Source organism: Triturus cristatus, chromosome 10 (genome assembly GCF_964204655.1).
Source record: "Triturus cristatus chromosome 10, aTriCri1.1, whole genome shotgun sequence".
NCBI lineage: Eukaryota > Metazoa > Chordata > Amphibia > Caudata > Salamandridae > Triturus > Triturus cristatus.
The window spans coordinates 1,218,219,519-1,218,244,337 of record NC_140593.1 but is presented as its reverse complement, the minus strand read 5'-3'; the positions used below and the strand labels follow the sequence as shown (position 1 = coordinate 1,218,244,337).

Below are 24,819 nucleotides of genomic sequence, written 5' to 3'. Positions count from 1 at the left end.
ATAATAACCATAGCCCGGGTTATATTGGGCTCTGTAGTTTGCACGGCTGGTAGATTGCCCTCTCCTACCAGCCCGTCCGTAAAAACTATTGCTTGCAAACACTCTCCTCATTGAGATCTGCGCCTTATCCTGGATCGTGAAGGTACGCAAATAATTTGTTAAAGAGTTCACCATGCCATCGCCAAACAGTAAACCACGGGCATCCTCACTTAACTCTCTACTTGCTAAATTCCCTGGCTTAGGGTTTATGCGCATAAGTCATGCTGTATTTATTTACTATCTATGGAAAGCATTGAATGCCAACATAGATATATACAAAATGTGGACCAGTCCCACTGCAGACAGAAGAAGACAAGAGCATTCGGCAGGTTTAGGAAGTGGTCTACTGCCATAATCTAACATCCCCAGTAAGCATCGAAAGCCACCAGCTATAGGTGGCTATGAAAGAGCGACTGTTCCGATGGAAGCAACACACACCACCACAGGGATGAAACAATGCTGTTCCGATGGAAGCAACGCACACCACCACAGGGATGAAACAATGCTGTTCCAAATGGAAGCATCAAACACTGCCACGTGTAGCTACAAAACAGTGAGGGCCCGATTCACAGAACTAACTTAAGACAAAATCCTAAACTTACTACCATTTTGGTATTCACAGAAGGAACTTACTCATTTTGGGATTCACAGAAGGCACTTACTCATTTCGGTATTCACAGAAGTTAGGAGTCCTAACTTTAGGACTCCTAATTGCCTTTTGTGAATACCGAAAGTCTTAAAATTAGGATTTTTCGCAGTTTAGTAGTATTATAGTTAGGACTCCTAACTTTAGGACTTCTAAATGCCTTCTGTGAATACCGAAAGTCTTAAAATTAGGATTTTTCTCAATTTAGTAGTAGTAAAGTTAGGACTCCTAACTTTAGGACTCCTAAATGCCTTCTGTGAATACCGAAAGCCTTAAAATTAGGATTTTTCTCAGTTTAGTAGTAGTATAGTTAGGACTCCTAACTTTAGGACTCCTAAATGCCTTCTCTGAATACCGAAAGTCTTAAAATTAGGATTTTTCTCAATTTAGTAGTAGTAAACTTAGGACTCCTAACTTTAGTACTCCTAAATGCCTTCTGTGAATACCGAAAGCCTTAAAATTAGGATTTTTCTCAGTTTAGTAGTAGTAAAGTTAGGAGTCCTAACTTTAGGACTCCTAAACTGAGAAAAATCCTAATTTTAAGACTTTCGGTATTCACAGAAGGCATTTAGGAGTCCTAAAGTTAGGACTCCTAACTTCTGTGAATATCGAAGTGAGTAAGTGTCTTCTGTGAATACCAAAATGAGTAAGTGCATTCTGTGAATACGAAAATGGTAGTAAGTTTAGGATTTTGTCTTAAGTTAGTTCTGTGAATCGGGCCCTATCTGTTTATAGGAAAGTGGAATATTATGTGGTATGGGTGGGTGCCCTTACCATGCAATATTATCACAAAGCTTCAGAGGGGATCCTTGGATTCACAACAATAATCCTTAGCTCAGTCCTGGTAGTGTGGCAAAGAGCAGTCAAGCATTACTAGAGGAACATGTGTTAAGTATTTTGCAGTATACATAAATAATTGACAAGACTCGAGAAAAATCCAACACTAATGTATAAAAACAGTATATTTTTTTATGCAAATTTAGATACCAAAATGAACTAAATCGCATACATAAAACCAGAGAGAATGCATTAAAATGTGCAGACATTTAACATTACGGTCAATGGGAAAATATGCTAGTGGCAATCGGTCACTTAGGGGTCGAGTGATGTTGTACCCTCGTAGGTTAGAGGTCTTTGAGGTCCCAGGACCAGGGCCCAATAGTAAGTTCAATTTGACCTGTCCCGGGGAGTCCGGGTGCAGTGATTGTCCTGGCTATCAGTGGTCTTTGAACGGGAATCGCACCCAAGATGCTTTTACCATAGGGACGGTGCCAGCAGAAAGGGGGTGCAAATACACAAGAGCAGGGTCGTTACTGATGTCGGTAGCAGGTGTTGTGAAGTGCCCTCTTATTGTAGCATTGAGTTAAGTGGTCAGTTACATGACTGGTAGCCAACACGCCCTGGGTAGCAGTAAAAGTAATGAAAAGGAACTTCAACGCCTTGCGGTCGAGGGGAGTGCGGTAGTGGCGTGTAACTTTGGTGAAAGCCAGACTACAACTCCCAGAATGCACTTCACCATTTACATTTGGGTGATTCCTCAGAGGACCCGATGGCCAGCTATTCTTTAGATGCAGAGAGTAATTTTACCTACACTTTGCAGGCGACTGGTCCCACCAATCCAGGGGAGTCTGAGGGTGGTTCTGGCTTCCACAAGGGTCCCTCACTTCGGGATTGTCGCGTTTTAGCCAAGGATCAGAGTCGTTCACTCAGTTCCAAGCCTGTTGCCTCAGGTACACCATACCCCTCTTTTGCTTTGTGCTGGTGGGCAAAGTCCTGTTGTCATTAACACAGGTCACCTCTTGGTCCTTCTTTGAAGTAGATGGCTCAGATCTGAGGTTCTGGTGTCAGGGGAGTCCCTTAAATCCTAGATTTTGTGGGGGTTAGGGGTGTTGGAGCTAGTAGCCAATGGGCAGCTAGTCCCTGCTGCTAGTCTGCCCGAGGTGACTACATCCGGTGGTGTGGGTCGCCTTTTCTACCCAGAGCCCACTAGTTTTGCCCTCCTAAAAGGTGGCAGAAATGAACTTTAGGTGTACAGATCATCCTGCTCATCCTGGAGGTGTAACCAGCCTTCCTGGAGGCGTACACCTTCTGCATACCTAATTTCACGCCTTGCCAGGGTCCAGCCATGCCTGGGGCAAGGGGGAGGACTGTGTCCTTCTCAGGGGGACAGCCCAGATGCATATCAGTGGTGGTGCAGCCTTCGAAGCTCACCGTTCTGATGTGTCACTTCACTAGGCCACCTGGGAGAGGAGAGGTGTGACCTCCTTCCTGCTCAAGCCGTTGTTCGGGTTCCTGGGAGAGTTCACACTGCCTGGCAGGAGGTCAGAAACCTGTCATGGTGGCAGCTGGGGTGGTAAAACCCGGGTTTGCCAGCCAAAGCATATTTCAGTTAGGGTAACCAGGTGGGTAGCCACTAGGTAGCCACCTTTCTTACCTTACGAGATTCGTGTCAGGGGAGAGGAGGCATATTGTTTAACACCAAATTCGACATATTTAGGTGGTACTATAATAGAGCTAGCAACTCGGGTATGCCTGGGTGTAAGTCCCATGTTATCCTATGTACCGCCTATCACTTATAATGGACTTTAATGGTAAAGCCACTATAGAGACATATAAGCTTGTACTTACATGTCTACACTCTGCACCCTGCCTTGTGGGAAGAAGAGACCTTCTCCTTCTTTACGGGTGATTGACATATGCTTAAGGGCAGTGCTGTGACCCTGTCACACATGGCGAGGACAAAGTCAAAATCGAGCAGTTAACACTGTTCCTGCAATCTGCCATAACAGGTCTGCTGTCATCTGTTTACCTGGGTCACTCGGGGTGTCACAAACAGGGCTACAGGCCCTGGGTACCCTTCTACCACCCATGCCCTGGGTAACACAGAACTACCTAAAAGGGACTTACAAGGGGGTTATGGTCTCTTTCAATTGGGGATGCCAACTACATATGTCAATTTTAGGGAGAGAGCACTGGCACTGGAGGCTGGTTGGCAGACTTCAGTGCACTGTCAGAGTCGAAAACTAGCATCTAGTAGTCCAAATGGGGGCACCAAGTGGGGCGACATCTGCAAAAAGCCCTGTTTTCTTACACTGTTCCAACGGAAGCAACAAACACTGCAACAAACAATGCCACAGGTATGAAACAATAACTGTTCCAATGGAAGCATCAAACACCACCGCAGGTATCCATGAAAAAGTGACTGTTTCAATGAAAGCAACAAACACCGCTGCAGGTAGCTACGAAACAGTGACTCTTCCAGTGGAAGCAACATACATCGCTGTTCCAATGGAAGCAACAAACACTGCCACTGCTATCCGCGAAACAGTGACTGTTCCAACGCAAGCATCAGAAACCGCCATAGCTAGCTACAAAACAGTGACTGATCGAATGGAAGCAACAAACACCACCGCAGGCAGCTACAAAACAGTGACTGATCCAATGGAAGCAACAAACACCACAGCTGGCAGCTACAAAACAGTGAATGTTCCAATGGAAGGGTGAAAGACCACCAGAGATAGCTGTCAAACAGCGACGGTTGCCTCCGAAGCATCAGAGACCACCAGAGACAGCTGTGAAACAGCGACTGTTCCAATGGAAGTCCAGAGTTGGACTGTTGCCTCTGAAGAATCAGAGACTGCCAGAGACAGGTGTGGATCAGCGGCTGTTGCCTCGGAAGCATTAAAGACCACCGGAGACAGCTGTGAAACAGCATCTGTTGCCTCGAAAGCATCAAAGACCACCAGAGACAGCTGTGAAACAGCGACTGTTGCCTCGGAAGCATCAGAGACCTCCAGAGACAGCTGTGAAACAGCGACTGTTGCCTCGGTAGCATTAAAGACCACCGGAGACAGCTGTGAAACAGCATCTGTTGCCTCGAAAGCATCAAAGACCACCAGAGACAGCTGTGAAACAGCGACTGTTGCCTCGGAAGCATCAGAGACCTCCAGAGACAGCTGTGAAACAGCGACTGTTGCCTCTGAAGCATCAAAGACCTCCAGAGACAGCTGTGAAACACTGAGTATTCCAACAGCAGGTTGTAGAAGACAAGCACAGTGGCTGGATTTGGGCAGTGGTGCGCTGCCCTAATTTACCATTCCGCAGTAACCATGGACGCATCAAGGGCCATCATACGTAGCTAAGAATCAGTGACCATTCCAATGGGATGGGGCAGGTTGGGTCAAGATGGCTCAACCATTTAAATTCATACTTTTCATTTTCTTTTGCAGTACTCTCAGTTTATCTGTCTTTTTCTCTCATGCCTCTCTCAAAACCCCGTCTCTCTTGCGCTCTCCGTCTCTCCATTCCTCTCTCCTTCTGTACCTAGCTGTCTACTAGGTTTGGAATTGTACCAAATAAGTGAGAATGTGCTCCAAGAAGTGAGACTCACAATTATCACAATGAAAGAGACTGCACCAAGGAGTGGCTCTTGCATGAAACGAACAGCCAGGAGTGAGACCAAAAACAATGAATGATGTGCTCCAAGAAGTGACACTCACATTTGAAGAGCGAGGTGGTGCAGCAAGGTGCATGTCACTCCCAATAGGCGAACCTGCAGCTGTCACTAAGACCTATGTAACCCTTGAACTCTCACTCACGCCTCCATTGTGTCCTCTTCTCTAATGTGAGCCCCTCACCAGATAATGTCGTTTCTGCCTTCGGAAGATTGGTGCTTTTGGCATGCCACCTCCTGTCCCGCAGCGCCTCCCTCCCACCCTCGTTGGTGCAGTCTCTCTGACCACATGCCAGGCACTTGTACACACAGTGCCAGACTGGGAACCCAAAGCACCCCTGGCAATATTCTCAGACCAGCTCCCTGGGAAGCACTGCATGGCCCAGAGAGGTTAGAAACACTTGCTTGCTGGTTTTGTTACTGGTGGCCGATATTGCAGTACCGCTGCAAAACTGCCCCCCACCGCTGCAAAACTGCCCCCCATCCTTGTAGGTTCTCGAGGAAACTCCCGATGCCCGCTACGGCCAGTCCAGCCCTGTGTACACAGCTCATGTTCACACTAGAGTTTGTTTTCTGCACAGAACAGCCTATGCACAGGGTGGTCAAAGACTGGCTGGCAATGCACAGGCATACCAGTGGGCAGAGCTAGCAGTTCTCAGGGCTTCTTGAAGGACTCCCTATTGGGTGGGCAGGCACCCAGCAGGTAGCTTGGGCACAGAGCTGGCACATTCTGTACCTGAAGCATACACCAATCCCTGACACCCAAGTACATAAGGACCCTTTTCCTTATCTAGGGGACCAACATGGTGCTCTGCCTGAGGACTCCCTCAGCACAAAGACTCTCTTTGACTCTGTCATTCCTACCCGATTTGCAAACACATTTTGTGAAACCCGGTGATGAACCATACCACGCGAGGCAAGTGAGGGTCCTTCGTCCTATGGGAGCACATGAATGTATGGTAATTCCATAAGAGGTTTGGTTGTTTTTCCAAGAGTGTTGTACTTCTTGTCTGTGTGTGGAAAGCATACACCAGCCCTTTACCCTCTTTCACTCCCTCGTCGGTATGTTAGCTTCCTCTGTTGAGTCAGTCTTCTATGTGTGGCAGAACAGTGTGATGTTTCCCTGCTATTGTCACCTGTTTGTTGGGTTTTTTCTTTGTTTTAGGGAAGGTTGCGCAACTGCTATTCATGTTGTACCTTTGTTGTGTTGTCAAACTCAGTATAAAACTTTCCGCTACGCAGCATACAAACAATTTGCACTGTCAATGCTTGTTTTAACACATAATGTGAATGAAAGAGTAAACCCTTGTGAGACCGGCCTCGTGGCGTGGGCCCTCCCGACCAGCAAGCTACCCTGCAACCGCGCCGAACCTCGATGTCACAGACTTCCGGCCCCCGTGGCCCAACATTCCGAGGGCCGGCCAGATCCCCAACACGCATGCCCGGCCGAGGGAGAGCGAAACCCCCCAAACCAGACCGAGAGGCGCCGACCCTGTCACACCTCTGGTCTCTTCCCCAAGGGAGGTTTCGATCGACCACCAGGCCCCCGGTGAGCGGCCGCCTCGCCTGCTGGGTGTCTGGAGTCCCTCCCGGACCCACCTGAACAGATCAAAGGGCCGAGCGACAGGAAATCCCGACACACCGCCCCCAGGCACCAAGACCCCTCTCGGCGAGGACTCCGGACTTCAAAGAGGAGGGGGAGTATAACAAGGGGTGCTGAAGGGACGGGAGGCAGAGAAGACCTGGACTGACGAGAGCCTGCTGACCTGGTCGCGGCTCGATCACTCCCCGAAACCGAAGAACTCTGAACCATCTGAGCCCTGCTGACGCTGTCGCGGCTCCCCGAACTCTGAACCATCTGAGCCCTGCTGACGCTGTCGCGGCTCCCCGAACTCTGAACCACCTGAGCCCTGCTGACGCTGTCGCGGCTCCCCGAACTCTGAACCATCTGAGCCCTGCTGACGCTGTCGCGGCTTCCCGAACTCTGAACCACCTGAGCCCTGCTGACGCCGTCGCGGCTCCCCGAACTACGAACCTCCGGTGCCTGCTGAGTGACTCACGGCCTGCTCCTCCAAGAGAATCGGCAGAGATTGCCGAGAGAAGTAACATCCCCTCAGCTCGAGGATTGAGAGCTGTGCACCGGATACTCCGCAGAGACACTGATTCAAAGACTGTCCTGCTACCCCTTACCCCTCATCACGAGATCGCTGCCGCTTGTGGCACTAATTCTGCTCCTGCCTTCCGGATCATAAAGATCCCTGACAACTAACGATAAAGTCTATTGTCTTGCAAAGAATTCCTGTGTGGTGTCCCTCTATCCGAAGAGAGTAAGTGCAGCATGTGCGATCCTAGGTACGAGACCCTTCCAGGAAGGGCCTCTCCGCTCTTGCTCGGCCTAACTCTGGGAAAGGTGGGCCTCCGGGTGGTCGGGAACGTATTCCGCAGCCTCCCCGGGGAACGCCTTCCAACATTTGGTGGCAGGCGACGGGATCCGAGCCAACACCTAGAGATCGTGCAGTGGACGGCTAACGCACTACCAAGAAGAAATGGAAGGAGAAACCTCCCTAGGTGCCGCAGGCACCAACCCGAGCACGACATTCCGAGAGGACCAGTTGGAATCTTATACGCACCGAGAACTGAAACAATTTTGCAAAGACCTTGGAATCGCTACCACCGGACTAAGCACGAAAGAGGACTTCCAGGGAGCATTAAAAACCTGGGTCGAGGCGGGAACTCCCCGGACACAAACAGAAGGAGAGCCTCCTAACGAACCACGAAGCACCCCGGGGAGGAACGGCGCCCCCGAGGGGGGCCTATTCCCAGAGGAGCTAGCGGACCGAGAAAGGGGCCGCAACCACGAACTAGAGCTAGCAAAACTAAAAATCGAAGGAGAACTAAAACTGGCCGAAAAGAAGCTGGCGGTAGAACAGTTACGCCTGCAAGGAGAACTTGAGGAAAAGAAACGACAAAGAGAACACGAAGAAAGAAAACTCCAACTAGAGCACGAACGTAGCCTGAAAGAGATCGAGCTCAAGGATAAGAATGCGGAGGCCAGACCCTCGGAAACCCAACCCCTCTCCTCCACCGTGAAACCAAAGGTCCACATCCCCAAAGATGTGGTGAAGGAATACTATAAGAACGACGACATCCAGCAATGGTTCAAAGCCTACGAAGTCGCCATGACCTCCCACCGAGTCCCGCAGAAAGACTGGGGGGCTGGGCTGTGGGGCAGGTTCCTGAGCGAGGGGAGAGATACCCTGCTGGACCTGCCCTCCCCGGTGATGAACTCCTACAGTCACATGAAAGAGGCCCTAGTAGCCAGATATGGGCTCACCCCGGAAATGTACCAACAACGGTTTAGAGACTGCAAGAAGATACCCGGTACCACCTGGGTGGAATACGTGAACTTTTACAGCCGGGCCTTGGACGGGTGGATCAAGGGCAGCAAGGTCTCCACCTTTGAGGAGCTGTTCGACCTAATCGCATGGGAACACTTGTCCGCTAATTGCTTTGTAGAACTGCGCCAGCACCTCCTGGACAGCAAACTCACAGACCCTCGAAAACTGGCCGTCGAGGATGACCGGTGGGTAAACACCCGGGCCTCCCGGGGTCCCGTGGGAGACTACGGTCGCCACAGTCAGGGACCCCCCCGCCAGAGGGGCGGAGGGAATCAAGGCCGGCCAAGGGAACTCCCGGGGGGATCCCCGCTCAGCCCCCCCAGAGGACAACCTCCGCCCTTTCCAGCTCCACCTCCGGCCAGCACCGGGCCACCGGGGAGGCCGGGGCCCCGAGTGAGGATCACCTGTTTCCGCTGCCAACAGACCGGACACTACGCCAGCGACCCTCAATGTCCCATGTACCAGCGAACCGCCACAACCACCCCGCCGGCTCGACAAATGGCCTCCGTAGCCCTGGGGGAAGAGATGGAAGACTCCGAAGAATGGGAACCAGCCGCCATGGCCTTGGTCTCCCTGGGGGACCGGGAGATGGTCCCCGGAACGTCCCTACCCACCAACACGAAGAAGTACCGACAGCAGGTGACGGTCAACGGTCAAAGCGTCGAGGGCCTCCGGGACACGGGGCGAGTGTCACGGCGGCTCATTGTCACCTGGTCTCCGAAGATCAAATCCTGCCCGGTGCCTTTTGTCCCGTCATATCATCAGACAATTCCGAGAGGCTCTGCCGGATGGCCCTAGTTCCCTTCGAGTGGGGGGGAGTCACTGGCAAGTTAAAAGTGGCGGTCCAAACCTCCCAGCCCGTGGACTGCCTCCTGGGCAACAACCTTGAGAATTCCCCGTGGGGACAAGTGGAACGAAGAGCCCATCTCGAGATGATGGGCCTACCCGAATGGGTATGCGCCACCACGCGCTCAATGACTCTCAGAGTGCCTTCCTCCGAGGGGGGGGGAGGCCATGCCACGGAGCACCGCCACCATCCCCGAGGTCCCGGATGCGACACCCGAGGCCAACGACCCCCTTCCGGAAGAAGCGACCGCTCCCGACGAGGGGTCCGTGCCTTCCGACCCCGAACCCCTGACCGAGCTCGGGGACCTGCCGGAAATGGCCCAGTGGCACGGCGAAGGAGGCCCTCCCGAGAAGAATTCTGTCAAGAACAATCCACCTGCCCTTCCCTCATTGGACCCCGACAGCAGGCCGAGGCCCAAGCAGCAGGCGACCGGACCGGCACCCACTGGGTATACTGGGAAAATGGCCTCCTGTACAGCGAACAGAAGTCGGCCGAGTTGGGATCGGCCTGAGTACTGGTGGTACCCCGGCGCTTCCGAAGTCTCCTCCTGGGCCTGGCACATGATGTACCCCTGGCCGGACACTTGGGCCAAGATAAGACCTACCAGCGACTCGTCACCCACTTCTATTGGCCCAAGATGCGAGCGAATGTGGAGGCCCACTGCAAGTCCTGCCTCACGTGCCAGGCCAGCGGAAAGAGTGGGGGGAAGCGCAAGGCTCCGCTACAACCCTTCCCCGTCGTCAGTACTCCTTTTGAGTGGGTAGGCATCGACATCGTGGGACCGCTGGACCCCAAGACCGCCCAGGGCCACCGGTTCATCCTCGTCCTGGTGGACCATGCCACCCGCTACCACGAAGCCATCCCCCTCCGCACCGTGTCGGCCCCCGTGGTGGGCCGGGCCTTGATGGGGATCTTCTCCCGCGTGGGGTTCCCCCCGCAAAGTCGTGAGTGATCGGGGTACGAACTTTATCTCCAGATACATGAGGTCCCTCTGGCAGCAGTGCGGAGTATCGTACAAGTTCACCACCCCGTACCACCCCCAAGGGAATGGCCTAGTCGAGCGCTTTAACAGGACACTGAAAGGAATGATCATGGGCCTCGAAGAACCTCTACGCCGGAGATGGGACGTCCTCCTCCCCTGCCTCCTGTTCGCCTACCGGGAGGTTCCACAAAAATCCCTGGGGTTCAGCCCATTCGAACTGCTATATGGACACCCCGTCCGGGGACCCCTGAGCCTGGTCAAGGAGGGTTGGGAAACGACTCCCCCGGGGGACCCCTCCAGATGTGTTCCGATACATCTTGGCACTCCGCAACCAGACCCGGAAATTCCGAGAACTCGCAGAGGCGAACCTCGAGGCTAGCCAGGAAGAGATGAAGCGCTGGTATGACCAGAATGCTACGCTGGTCGAGTTTCAGCCGGGCCAACAAGTCTGGGTCATGGCCCCGGTGAAACCCTGCGCTCTCCAAGATAAATGGACTGGACCCTTCAAGGTGGTCGAGCGGAAGAGCCAAGTCACCTATCTCGTCGATGTGCAGTCCCCGCGGAACCCCCTCCGGGTTCTCCACGTGAACCGCCTCAAACCCCACTTTGTAAGGAGGGAGTTGAGTTTACTCCTGGCCACCGACGATGGGGCCGAAGAAGACACCGAGCCCCTTCCAGACCCTCTGGGGGCAAAAGAGACCGATGGTTCCGTGGAGGGGGTGAGACTATCAATCGCCCTCACAGCCCAACAGTCCGACGACTGCCGCCAGCTACTAAGGCAGTTCGCGGACCTCTTCTCCCTGACCCCTGGGGTCACCAACTGGTGTGTCCACGACGTGAACACCGGCGACAGCCCGCCAGTGCGACACCGGGCCTACCGGGTCCCTGATCAGGTCCGGACCTGCATCCAGACTGAGGTAGCGAAGATGCTAGCCCTCGGGGTGATTGAACCCTCCGACAGCCCATGGGCCAGCCCGGTAGTCGTGGTCCCGAAAGCGGCTGCCCCTGGTGTCGCCCCCGAGCTGAGATTCTGTGTGGACTACCGAGGACTCAATGCGGTCACCCGAGCGGACGCTCACCCTATCCCCCGCGCAGACGCGCTCATTGACTGCCTCGGGGCCACTCGCTACCTCAGCACCTTCGACCTAACTTGTGGATACTGGCAGATTGCCCTCACCGAGGGAGCCAAGGAGCGCTCCGCCTTCTCCACCCCGGATGGGCACTACCGCTTTAGGGTGATGCCGTTTGGAATGAAGAATGCCCCGGCCACCTTTCAGCGGCTGGTGAACAGGGTCCTGTCCGGACTAGAGGGGTTCAGCGCAGCATACCTCGACGATATAGCGGTCTTCAGCTCCCAATGGACCGAGCACCTCCAGCACCTCCGACAAGTCCTGCTGGCTCTGCGCCGGGCCGGCCTCACCATCAAAGCCAGCAAATGTCAAATTGGGCACGGCTCCGTAACCTATCTGGGGCACCAGGTGGGAAGCGGACAGGTCACCCCCCTCCAGCCAAAGATCAACGCCATCTTGTCCTGGGAACCCCCCACGACCCAAACAGAAGTCCGGGCCTTCCTGGGCCTCACCGGTTACTACCGGAGGTTTATTAAGAACTATGGCAGCATCGCAGGCCCCCTCACAGAGCTAACATCCAAAAGACACCCCAAGAAAGTACAATGGACTCCCCCCTGCCAGAAAGCGTTCGACGCCCTAAAAGCCGCTATGTGTACGGCTCCGGTGCTTAAAGCCCCTAACTACGCCCAGGAGTTTGTGGTCCAGACGGACGCCTCGGAACACGGCATCGGGGCAGTCCTCTCACAGTACGATGACAAAGGCATAGATCAGCCCATAGCCTTCATCAGCCGAAGGTTGCTGCCCCGAGAACAGCGGTGCAGCACAATTGAAAGAGAGACCTTCGCAGTAGTCTGGGCCCTCAAAAAGCTACGGCCCTACCTGTTCGGGACACACTTCCAAGTACAAACAGATCATCGACCCCTGCGGTGGTTGATGCAGATGCGAGGGGAAAACCCCAAGCTGCTACGCTGGTCCATCTCCCTCCAAGGGATGGATTTCACTGTGGAACATCGCCCCGGGACGGACCACACCAACGCGGACGGCCTGTCCCGATTCTTCCGCTTCAGCGAGGAGAACCCCCAAGTGGATGGGTAGTTCTTCCCGCCTTTCAGCTGGGGGGGGCACGTGTGAGACCGGCCTCGTGGCGTGGGCCCTCCCGACCAGCAAGCTACCCTGCAACCGCGCCGAACCTCGATGTCACAGACTTCCGGCCCCCGTGGCCCAACATTCCGAGGGCCGGCCAGATCCCCAACACGCATGCCCGGCCGAGGGAGAGCGAAACCCCCCAAACCAGACCGAGAGGCGCCGACCCTGTCACACCTCTGGTCTCTTCCCCAAGGGAGGTTTCGATCGACCACCAGGCCCCCGGTGAGCGGCCGCCTCGCCTGCTGGGTGTCTGGAGTCCCTCCCGGACCCACCTGAACAGATCAAAGGGCCGAGCGACAGGAAATCCCGACACACCGCCCCCAGGCACCAAGACCCCTCTCGGCGAGGACTCCGGACTTCAAAGAGGAGGGGGAGTATAACAAGGGGTGCTGAAGGGACAGGAGGCAGAGAAGACCTGGACTGACGAGAGCCTGCTGACCTGGTCGCGGCTCGATCGCTCCCCGAAACCGAAGAACTCTGAACCATCTGAGCCCTGCTGACGCTGTCGCGGCTCCCCGAACTCTGAACCATCTGAGCCCTGCTGACGCTGTCGCGGCTCCCCGAACACTGAACCACCTGAGCCCTGCTGACGCTGTCGCGGCTCCCCGAACTCTGAACCATCTGAGCCCTGCTGACGCTGTCGCGGCTCCCCGAACTCTGAACCACCTGAGCCCTGCTGACGCCGTCGCGGCTCCCCGAACTACGAACTTCCAGTGCCTGCTGAGTGACTCGCGGCCTGCTCCTCCAAGAGAATCGGCAGAGATTGCCGAGAGAAGTAACATCCCCTCAGCTCGAGGATTGAGAGCTGTGCGCCGGATACTCCGCAGAGACACTGATTCAAAGACTGTCCCGCTACCCCTTATCCCTCATCACGAGATCGCTGCCGCTTGTGGCACTAATTCTGCTCCTGCCTTCCGGATCATAAAGATCCCTGACAACTAACGATAAAGTCTATTGTCTTGCAAAGAATTCCTGTGTGGTGTCCCTCTATCCGAAGAGAGTAAGTGCAGCGTGTGCGATCCTAGGTACGAGACCCTTCCAGGAAGGGCCTCTCCGCTCTTGCTCGGCCTAACTCTGGGAAAGGTGGGCCTCCGGGTGGTCGGGAACATATTCCGCAGCCTCCCCGGGGAACGCCTTCCAACAACCCTCATGACATAAGTGAGCAGTTTGTTGGTTTTATGTGTGAAAGTACCTATCCACTTTTTGAAATGGACTGGACAACTTTATAACATTTTAAAATATGTCAGACAAGTGGCTCCATATCACGTATCACACCTTCGACCAGTTCTGGTATTTTAGCCAAGGTTTTTTTTCATGGTGGTGTTTTGAGTCCATAAGAACAGGATTGCCTGATGGTGTTATACATCATAGTGCCACTTTGCTGATTTTTGAAATGCAAAATATTATTTCGTTTCCAAGGGCCATATGTGGGTAGAACGTGTTTTGCGATTCTCTAATTGCAATTTTTAGGGAATCGCAATTAGAGAATTGCAAAACGGAATGTAGGTAGGATTAGCAAACAATTTTGCGAATCCTACATATTCCTTAATTGCGAATTGCAAATTGCAATTCGCAATTAAGGAATACCTCCCCATTCATTCCTATGGGCCTAGAGGCCCATAGGAATGAATGGGAAGACATTCTCAATTAGCGATTCTCAATTAGAGAATCGCAAATTGAGAATGCAATTTCAAGTGTGCCAGGGTGTCAAAAGGACACCCTGTTGCACCCCTGAAATGAGCATGGGTGCACATGTGGCACACATACATGCCCTAAGGACATGTGTGTGCACCACATGTCACTTTGAAAAATGCAAAAATATGCATTTTTGAAGGAAATCGCAATTTACCACCAACCTGTAGTTGGTGGTAATTTGCGATTCCTTAAGGCCAAATTGCACTTTTTTGGTGCTTCTTACATTGCATTTAAGGAATTGCAAAATTTGCGATTCCTTAAATGCAATTGCAAAATAAGGAATCGCAAATTTAGCGATTCCTTATTTTGCACGCAGATTTGCATTCCTCCATACCACTTAGCAAAATTGCGATCGCAAACGCCGAAATTCGGCGAATTTCGGCGTTTGCGATCTCAATTTTGCTTTCTACATATGGCCCTAAATGCCTTCCTTGTGTTTAGGCCACAAAGGTTAAATCGCTCTGTGAGTAAGAGGGCAGAGCAAGCCTTTCAACATAGATGTTAATGGGTAAAAATGACACTCCTTGGAAAAACAAACCAGCATGCTAAAAACACTGGGCCTTATTTATGAAAACTGTTGCATCGTTCCATGAAAACAGCGATGCAACAGTTTTCACTGCACCCTTCTTGCAATATGATGGCGCAAGGAATGACAGATACGTTAGTATTTCTGACGTATCTAATGGTATTGTTTTAAACTTGTATTGACCCCTGACGAAGGACTCAAAATAGTCCGAAACGCATTGGGTATCAAAGATCAACTGACTGAGGAATATTTATGTATGCTTCATGCCTCAGAAAGGCCTGGATTGGCATATCTGTCGCAGTAGAAACAGTGAAATACATAAGGACCTCACATGTGACAAGACAAAAGAAATGAGAAATATGAAAGATTGGAGTACATGGAATAAAGTTAATCGAATGTGGACAAAAGTGTGGTATATTTGTTATGGATAACGCCCCAAGCTGTGCATCTGGAAAGGAGGCTTTGTTGGGTTCTTAATGCGTGATACTAGGGCAGATCGCGCCTCCAGACTGCACGCACAAGTGAAAGAATAGCAATAAGATTTCAAGAAAGGAACGTTTGAAGAAACCGGTGTGCACTTGACCACTTTTTTCCACTTACAAATATGCCCCATTATTTCCTAGAATAACGTGAGCAATAACAGCAGAACGTGTTTGAAGAGAACGAAAAAACAATGTGCTGGCCCCCCTCTTCCGGAACCCATCCTCCGCTTAGAGGGTGTTGTGATTTACATGCAGCGGCTGTACCCCTCGGGTGCACCCTGACACAGACAGGCGCAGCACGTGCTTCAGGCTGCGTCACCAGGACTGCCTGAGGTCGCCATAGCGACAGCCCATGCCCACCCAGGTCTTGTGGCATTGCAGTCCTCACCCACTCCCCATAAAAGGGCGAGCAGCACCCACTGAACACCGAGAGCATGGTTCATTCCAAAAGTTTCTTTCAAAATAAAAGTTTTACTCCAGGAAACAGACAACACACCTTGTCACCGAAGTGACAAGACCGCATGAACATTTATTAAAAAACACAATATTTGCCCATATGATGCTATTGGTAAGTTCATATTTCAACGGAGTTAAAATCATATGAATGCAGGGCCATATTTACCAATCCATTGCGTTGCCCTTGCACCACGCAACTGGGCGCAAGAGCGATGCAACTCATAAAACAGATTTCTCAAGCCACGCAAGGGCCGCACGTTCCCACACAACACCCATGGATTTTGGCGCATTCCCAGATATACCATGACTGGTAGGTCATCTCCAGGGGAGGCATACCGAGGAGGAATATCTTTATTTATCTCCTAATTACATCCTCACTCTGCAGCACACGTAGAAAGAGGAAAATGCCTCTCGGGATTGTTTATGTGCAGGAAGGTTCTGCAGCACACGTAGAAAGAGGAAAATGCCTCTCGGGATTGTTTATGTGCAGGAAGGTTCTGCCGCACACGTAGAAAGAGGAAAATGCCTCTCGGGATTGTTTATGTGCAGGAAGGTTCTGCAGCACACGTAGAAAGAGGAAAATGCCTCTCGGGATTGTTTATGTGCAGGAAGGTTCTGCAGCACACGTAGAAAGAGGAAAATGCCTCTCTGGATTGTTTATGTGCAGGAAGGTTCTGCAGCACATGTAGAATGGGGAAAATGCCTCTCACGATTTTTTACGTGCAGGAAGGTTCTTCCGCACACGTAGAAAGAGGGAAAGGCCTCTCAGGATTGTTTACGTGCAGGAAGGTTCTGCAGCACACGTAGAAAGAGGAAAACGCCTCTCAGGATTGTTTATGTGCAGGAACGTTCTGCAGCACACGTAGAAAGAGGGAAAAGCATCTCAGGATTGTTTATGTGCGGGAAGGTTCCGCAGCACACGTAGAAAGGGGAAAATGCCTCTCAGGATTGCTTATGTGCAGGAAGGTTCTGCAGCACACGTAGAAAGAGGAAAATACCTCTCAGGATTGTTATTGTGCAGAAAAAAAAATCCTGCTTACAAAACTGGCACCCTTGCAGTATAGTGCAAGGGTGCGTGCATTGGCGCAAGGCAGCACTTTGTGCACACCTCTGGGAAAAGACAAGAATGCACAGTTAGTGTTAGATGCAGCACATTCCTGCCCGTTCCCTGTCATGCAGCTCAAGGTTGCTTGCTGTGCTGTGGGACTTTTTGATAAATATGCCCCTCAATATTGTAAAGCCACAGGTCTAGTTCATAAACAAGCACGTTGCTTTATTCTCACGGCAATCGCCGGTGCAGACACACAAACAGTGCTTCAGTTGTTGAAGAATAAGGGGCTTATATATGAGAGCCCTGCATCACTTTTGTACCACATGATGTGGTACATGCATTACACAGGACTCTCACAAAGAATTATGAAGACACACAAAGCCACCTTTGCGTGGCTTTGAGTGGCCTCATAAATCCTGAGTAAGGCATTGCAGCACAAATCGCTGCGTCCCCTTAGTCTGTGCCCAGGGAGGTGTTCTCGGGGCGCTGCAGGGGGTTTCCCACACAGCACCCATGGAATTAGATGCTGCCCCAGATTTACAAAGTGATGTAAACCTTGGGGATGCTAAATCCGCACGCCTCCCAAAGCATGAAATTTCATAATTACGGTGCATTCCTGCCCTTTCACATTGGCATAGGGCACCGGAGCAGGAAGCCTTGCAGCGCTGCCCTATGCCAATCCTCTGTAAAAGAGGGCCTAAGTGCCAGTGCTCAGAAGCCGGTGGCAGCCCCAGCGCTCCGAATACTGAGGCTGTGTGGTATTAAATCGTCCTCAGAGTGGTTCAATCCACCGCCAGACGCCCCCTTTCCTCTTGCCTCACTCTTGCAGGTTCCTGCTTTCTCTCTTTGTGATGGGTTTTCTGTCTTTCTCTTCCATCTCCTTTCTCTCGTGAAATGTTGGATCAGGAAATATAATTGCCGGTCGCCAAAAATTTGTTCCGGTGGCCCCCACCGGCAACCGCCGGCTCAAACTAAGCACTGTCTAACACAATCCCTTGTTGAGGCACCTTTGTCAGGGCGGTTCCCCAACAGCAACCCCTTCGCAGTCATGGGGTAACACATTACTTGTTTGGGGCACAGACCCTCCAGGTCGGTGTGTCCTACTGTCACAACAGCGGACAGCCCGGATCACAGGATCATAGCGCCAATGCTGCTGTCCGGGGAACAGAAAAAGAACTGACAGTTGTGCCTGAAACACCTGAAAAGGGGAGAACATATATTTATTCCATTCCTTGTGAAGTAAAATTGTGTCAATTCAGTTTGGGCCATGGTCTGTACATGCTGAAATCCAAAGTGTGGCTTTCAGCTCTGAGAGGGCCCGCCTGCTCTGGGAGCCATCCCTTTGGAGACATGAAGGATCCATGCGCAGTTAAAGAGGTGAATTTAGGAATACGATTTTCAAAACGAGTTTCTTTTATTGCAGTGATGTGATGTGAACTAGATTCCTCCGGGGTTGAGATTCACTGCAATGGTGGAATACATTCAGAGCAGGAATGAGTCCCCAGACCTGACGCCATCTTTAATGTCCTTCTTCAGGCGCTCAAAGCTGCCATCCCATGAAGGGTTGGACTGGGTCAGAAAATAAGCCCAGGCACCAAAATAAAAGACTACGAAAGTAAAAAAAAAAAATGCCCCAATTTGCAAACTGGGGCAGTTTTGAGCTAGTAAGGACACGCTGTATACGTGCTATGCAAGGTAAGTGACTTAAACTCTTGAAGTAAATTGTTCAAATGCACAAGGTGTAGGTGACTGTGGAGATGATAAATGACCATGGTTAGGAGGAGCGCTCGACTCGGCTTGGCCATAGTTGAGACATGTCTGTTTGAACATAGGGTTCCAGCGGGAGCTTTAAATGCCGAAAGATAGATGCACCATCCCTCAAGCCGCCGCCGCCTGTACCGTTCTGCACTGCTGTCAGATTCTAATATAGCAAACTTGAGTAGAACTGTCTTACGGAATATATGGTACACGGATATTTAAGCACTTTGGGGCAGATTTACAGGAAAGTGACTCAGTGCGTTCCGCAAGCCATTTGGCTGTGCCGTACCGAGTCACTTTCAAAGCACCGGATGCGACATATTTACAAGAATATGTCGCAAATCTGTGCTTCCCCCCGCGCTGGCGCACAAACTGCTGCCATGCGCCGGCGCAGGCACCCCCGCACCATGGTGCAAGAATGCCTGCGTCGTGGGGAGATTGTTTTTGTTCAGGAAGGGTTACATTCCTGCACAAAAACAATCTAGAAAATGCAGTTTTTCAACTTGTATGTGTGCTGCATTAGCACACACAGACGTTGAAGAACAGCATTGTTGCAATGATTGTTTATGTGCAGGAATGGAGCCCTTCCGGAACAAAAACAATCATTGGAGGTGATTTCCTCTTTCTATGTGTGCTGCAGAATGTTTCTATAGCCGGGCCAGAATTCTTGTTGTCCTAGTGCTGATGGCAGTGGGGTCTCCTCCAGGTAGCTTGTCCAGGACAGACCCATCCCAGTACCCCATCTCACTGGTGGGGTTCTCCCGATGCGAGGTGCAGAATGACCCTTTAAGATCTAGACCGGGGTTCTGCAACAAGTAACAGGGGAGCTAGTTAAACGAGCACCCCCTAATTGAACATAAGCGTCCGCATTATAGGAAAGGTTGGAGGTCTAGACACTTGCTTTACTGCGGTGTTGAAAGTAGTGTAAACAGCACGACCCCCAGTCTCCTAGAGTACTCGGGGCAGATTTACAAGCCCCTTGCACCACTTTTGCGTCACTTTTCCCATGTTAAAAGTGACGCAAAAGTGGCGCAAGGGGCTTAAATCTGCCCCCTCGTGTTCAATGTATAGATGCGCCTAGAAGCGGCCCTCCTCGGCTTATGTTTCAATTGGCTGAGCTTATCCACAGTGGAGGTTTGCCCTTCAGAGCAGTATCTTGTTTCCAGAGGGAAGAGACAAGTTGAGGTCTGGGGCAGCACTGAAGTGCAAAAGGGCCTGCCTGATGATGTCTGTGCATCTTTCCCAGCTCTGAGTCAGGGCAGCCTTGGGGCGTCTTCTGATTCTGTACAGGGCACCCAGAGCTCTCTCAGTGCAGCTTCGTGGGTGGTATCGACGCTTTTTGGGTCTGGCTTGAGCGCCACAGCTGCTGCTGGACATGGTGTGCTCAACAAAGAGTTTCCAGGAGTTCTGCTGAGCGAGAGGCTTTGCTTTTGCCCACACGTTGATTCCTTTGAGATCAGCTGTGATTGGGCCGGGTCTGGCTGCTTCCGCTGAAAGAGTGCCTGTGTTCAACTTTTTGCCTCATGGAATATCTATTCTCAATACAGTTGGATGTGGTGGCAAGACCGATTAAGTCTTCAGATGCCTGGTCTGTTTATTATATAAAGGCAGAAGCCCTGGCATGCTTATTGTGCACATCGTATGTTAAAGAGGGAAGGCATCACAGGTTGGACTGTTTAACCGCGTTGAATCTTTAAAAGCGGTATATTCCTTTGACGTTCACAGAGTACCCTGTAGGCCAGAGTTCTGGGGCCTCTTAGCCTATCCGAGACAATTGATAATCTTTTTTGTGATTTGATGTACATTTGTAATTTTAGCACTGAATGCCAGTAGTCTTCTACGCAACAAATACTTTAATACTCATTCTAACTAAGCTTTGCTCCCAATTAAGTCCCGCAATCCTTCTGGACCCTCTACGCAGGCGCATGATTCTGATGGTTCTCAGCTTCCTCCTTGCCCTTCGCCTCAATCCTGTTTTTAATGTCCTGTAACCTTCTTGACTGCATAATCGATTCCCTTGACATGTTTATTTTGAGAATTACCTTTATGTTGTTGATCGTTTTATGTTTTATATTCTTTTATGTAACGACCCGGAACAATATGTAAAGCGCTCTGATACCTTTGGGTCTAGCTAGCGCTATATAAAACCTATAAATAACTAAGTAAATAAGTAAGGCAGGTGTTTTATTGCAGACAATGGACCCACAGTACTGTGTGGTGGCAGCTGCACTGAATAGTCCACCCCTGCATGGGTGACTTCTGACTGCAAGCTGGACACTGGCTGACTGAAGTGGACATCTGATCTGCAGGACGAATACAGAGTTTAGAAGCTCCCGGAACTCATCTCCTCCACATACTCAAGGCGCACAGCGAACTCATCTCCTCCACATACTCAAGGCGCACAGCGAACTCATCTCCTCTACATACTCAAGGCGCACAGCGAACTCATCTCCTCCACAAACTCGAGGCGCACAATGCATGATTGAGCCACTGAATCTCCTCCACATACTCAAGGCGCACAATGGAGCCTATAAATCTCCTCTACATACTCAAGGCGCACAATGGAGCCTATAAATCTCCTCCACATACTCAAGGCGCACAATGGAGCCTATAAATCTCCTCCACATACTCAAGGCGCACAATGGAGCCTATAAATCTCCTCTACATACTCAAGGCGCACAATGCATGATAGAGCCACTGAATCCCCTCTACATACACAAGGTGCACAGTAGAGCCAATGAATCTCCTCTACATACACAAGGTGCACAGTAGAGCCAATGAATCCCCTCTACATACACAAGGTGCACAGTAGAGCCAATGAATCTCCTCTACATACACAAGGCGCACAATAGAGCCAATTAATCTCTTCTACATACACAAAGTGCACATTAGAGCCAATGAATCTCCTCTACATACCCAAGGTGCACAGTAGAGCCAATTAATCTCTTCTACATACACAAAGTGCACATTAGAGCCAATGAATCTCCTCTACATACACAAGGTGCACAGTAGAGCCAATGAATCTCCTCTACATACCCAAGGTGCACAGTAGAGCCAATTAATCTCTTCTACATACACAAAGTGCACATTAGAGCCAATGAATCTCCTCTACATACACAAGGTGCACATTAGAGCCAATGAATCTCCTCTACATACACAAAGTGCACATTAGAGCCAATGAATCTCCTCTACATACACAAAGTGCACATTAGAGCCAATGAATCTCCTCTACATACACAAAGTGCACATTAGAGCCAATGAATCTCCTCTACATACACAAGGTGCACAGTAGAGCCAATGAATCTCTTCTACATACACAAAGTGCACATTAGAGCCAATGAATCTCCTCTACATACACAAAGTGCACATTAGAGCCAATGAATCTCCTCTACATACACAAGGTGCACAGTAGAGCCAATGAATCTCCTCTACATACACAAGGTGCACAGTAGAGCCACTGAATCTCTTCTACATACACAAGGCGCACAATAGAGCCAATGAATCTCCTCTACATACTCAAGGTGCACAATAGAGCCAATGAATCTCCTCTACATACACAAGGTGCACAGTAGAGCCAATGAGTCTCCTCTACATACTCAAGGCGGACAATAGAGCCTATGAATCTCCTCTACATACACAGGGTGCACAGTAGAGCCAATGAATCTCCTCTAAATACACAAGGTGCACAGTAGAGCCAATAAATCTCCTCTAAATACACAAGGTGCACAGTAGAGCCAATGAATCTCCTCTACATACTCAAAGTGCACATTAGAGCCAATGAATCTCCTCTACATACTCAAGGCGCACAGTAGAGCCAATGAATCTCCTCTACATACACAAGGTGCACAGTAGAGCCAATGAATCTCCTCTAAATACACAAGGTGCACAGTAGAGCCAATGAATCTCCTCTACATACTCAAAGTGCACATTAGAGCCAATGAATCTCCTCTACATACACAAGGTGCACAGTAGAGCCAATGAATCTCCTCTACATACTCAAGGCGCACAATAGAGCCTATAAATCTTCTCTACATACTCAAGGTGCACAGTAGAGCCAATGAATCTCCTCTAAATACACAAGGTGCACAGTAGAGCCAATGAATCTCCTCTACATACTCAAAGTGCACATTAGAGCCAATGAATCTCCTCTACATACTCAAGGCGCACAATAGAGCCAATGAATCTCCTCTACATACTCAAGGCGCACAGTACAGCCAATGAATCTCCTCTACATACTCAAGGTGCACAGTAGAGCCAATGAATCTCCTCTACACACTCAAAGTGCACAGTAGAGCCAATGAATGGCCGCCGTCTACACCACCTCTTTCCGCTACTTCCCGTCTCTATCTTTGCATGGGTTCACGTTTATGATTGAAAGACAATGCAAAAACACAAGATAGTATCATCATGCCAACTCACTCTTCAGCTACTAGTGAGCAGGAAGACTGGTCATGGTTAGTACTTTTCATGATGTCACCAGGGCTCCAAATGCCTGTCTCTACTACCGCCAACGTCACCCTTGTGACAACTCACCTCCAAGTGTGGCGGCAAAACCCTCGATCTTGCAAGCCAGGGGCCCTATCGCAAAGTACATTTGGGAGTTAGAGTAGAAGGAGAGGGTAGGGCCGATGAAGATGACCAGCAGGTTGCCCACCGCCATGTTGACCAGGATGTAGTTGAAGTGTGTGCGCAGCTTCTTGTAGAGGACGGTGCAGAGGATGGTGAGGAAGTTGATGGGGATGCCCAGGAGAATGACGAAGAACATGAAGACGGCCATGCTCCTGAAGAGGGTGGGGCTGCCCAGGTGTGTCTGGGGCACCAGGAACGGGCTCAGGGCGGTGATGTTGGTCGTGTCCAACGGGATCGGGATGAAGAAGTCATCGGACATCTCTGCGTCCATCACTCGGTTGACTTTGTACATCATGATGAGGCCAGCGACTCTCCGGTCCGACTCAACAGCTGGAAACTGAGGGAAGAGCAAGTGGTGAAGGAAAAATGTGCTACAGCAGAGGGGACAATCTATTCAATTCTGATCCCAGCGACCGCGGGCTAGGCTTGGTACCAAGCGCGCGCGAGACAGAGTGCCTCCCCTACCAGTACAGGCCCCTGGGCAGGGTGGGCCCCATATATATACCCTGGCCTCAGTGGGGGAAGCAGGTGTTGGGTCCGGCTGGAGCCAACTTATTATTTTTTTCTGTACTTTGATAATCGTATTTGAAGACAGAAAGTCCACTAAGAGGGTCTTATCCAGGGGCCATCACGGCGTGGTGGGAGTGCGCGGGAAAAGGTGACAGGGGATAAGCTGGGTGCAAGCTCCTTTGCGGCGCCTAATCACAGTGGGAGAGGCGTAATCTGCGGGTTTAGCGACTTTGCAAGTGCGCTGATTGCGGATCCCCAAGGCGCTTGGAGCACAATCTTCGTGCACGGAAGGAAAGCCACAAAGCCTCAGAGCAGGCCCCGCGAGGCACTACTTGCTGCTCTCTTCCGGTTTACTTGCAAGGTGATTGGCTGCGTCGGCATCAGACCGGAAGACGGCGCGTGCAAGACCGCTTTTAAGTGAACATCAAAGTTGTTCACGTTAATACACGTTCTGTGAGGTAGAGACGTTACCCCTGCATGTTCATATATATAAAAAAAAAAAAAAGAAACAAGCAGTTTTAAGGCGTTCAACAACACACGCGTAAACCACTGGAATGTTTTCAGAGGATACATTTTGACTGAGCCGATGTATTTATATTTTCATGCACCGCACAGAAGCCTCCACGTATTCTGCGCTGAGCACAAAAGAGAAAAAAACGGAGCCCTATGCACTAAGATTGTCCTGCTGCCATCCCCCGTGTTGGCGCTTTAGGCTGCCTTCACGGCGCTGAGCCCCCCGCTGCGGTGCAGAGGTGATGTGCTGTCCAGCACAGGATCACCAAGAGAAACGTGAACTTCCTGTAGAAATGCAGATGCGAGACAGCACTCCTTGGGTGTGTGCAGTGCGCTGCAGCCCACATGCAGTGCCCTGCAGCACACGTGCAGTGCGGGGTTTTCTTCTCGATTTTTTCCTTCAAATGAACACATTCCCCCCTTTCACCGCCTGCTCCAAGAGCATTAAAACCTGTAGTTGTTGGCACTGAGCTGTCAAAGTAAAGGTCCTGTAACACCCCCCCCACCCCCACCCCCGTGACACAAAGCACTTTTTGTACTCACAAAAAAGGCTCCTTTTTAGCGCATAATACCTCCAGTGCTGGAAATTAAATACCAATGCGCCACATTGTGTCACTG

General features: G+C 50.9%; 1 protein-coding gene across 1 annotated transcript in view; it reads right to left on the bottom strand.

The window, feature by feature from the left end:
* The window catches only part of LOC146797105 (blue-sensitive opsin-like), a 200,146-nt gene extending 176,507 nt beyond the window's left edge, over window positions 1-23,639 (bottom strand). The window contains exon 1 of the mRNA XM_085629746.1: window positions 23,083-23,639. Coding sequence (XP_085485872.1) covers window positions 23,083-23,473 — 391 coding nt within the window. The 5' untranslated portion in view covers window positions 23,474-23,639. The remainder of the gene's footprint in view (window positions 1-23,082) is intronic.
* Between the last annotated feature and the right edge of the window lie 1,180 nt (window positions 23,640-24,819).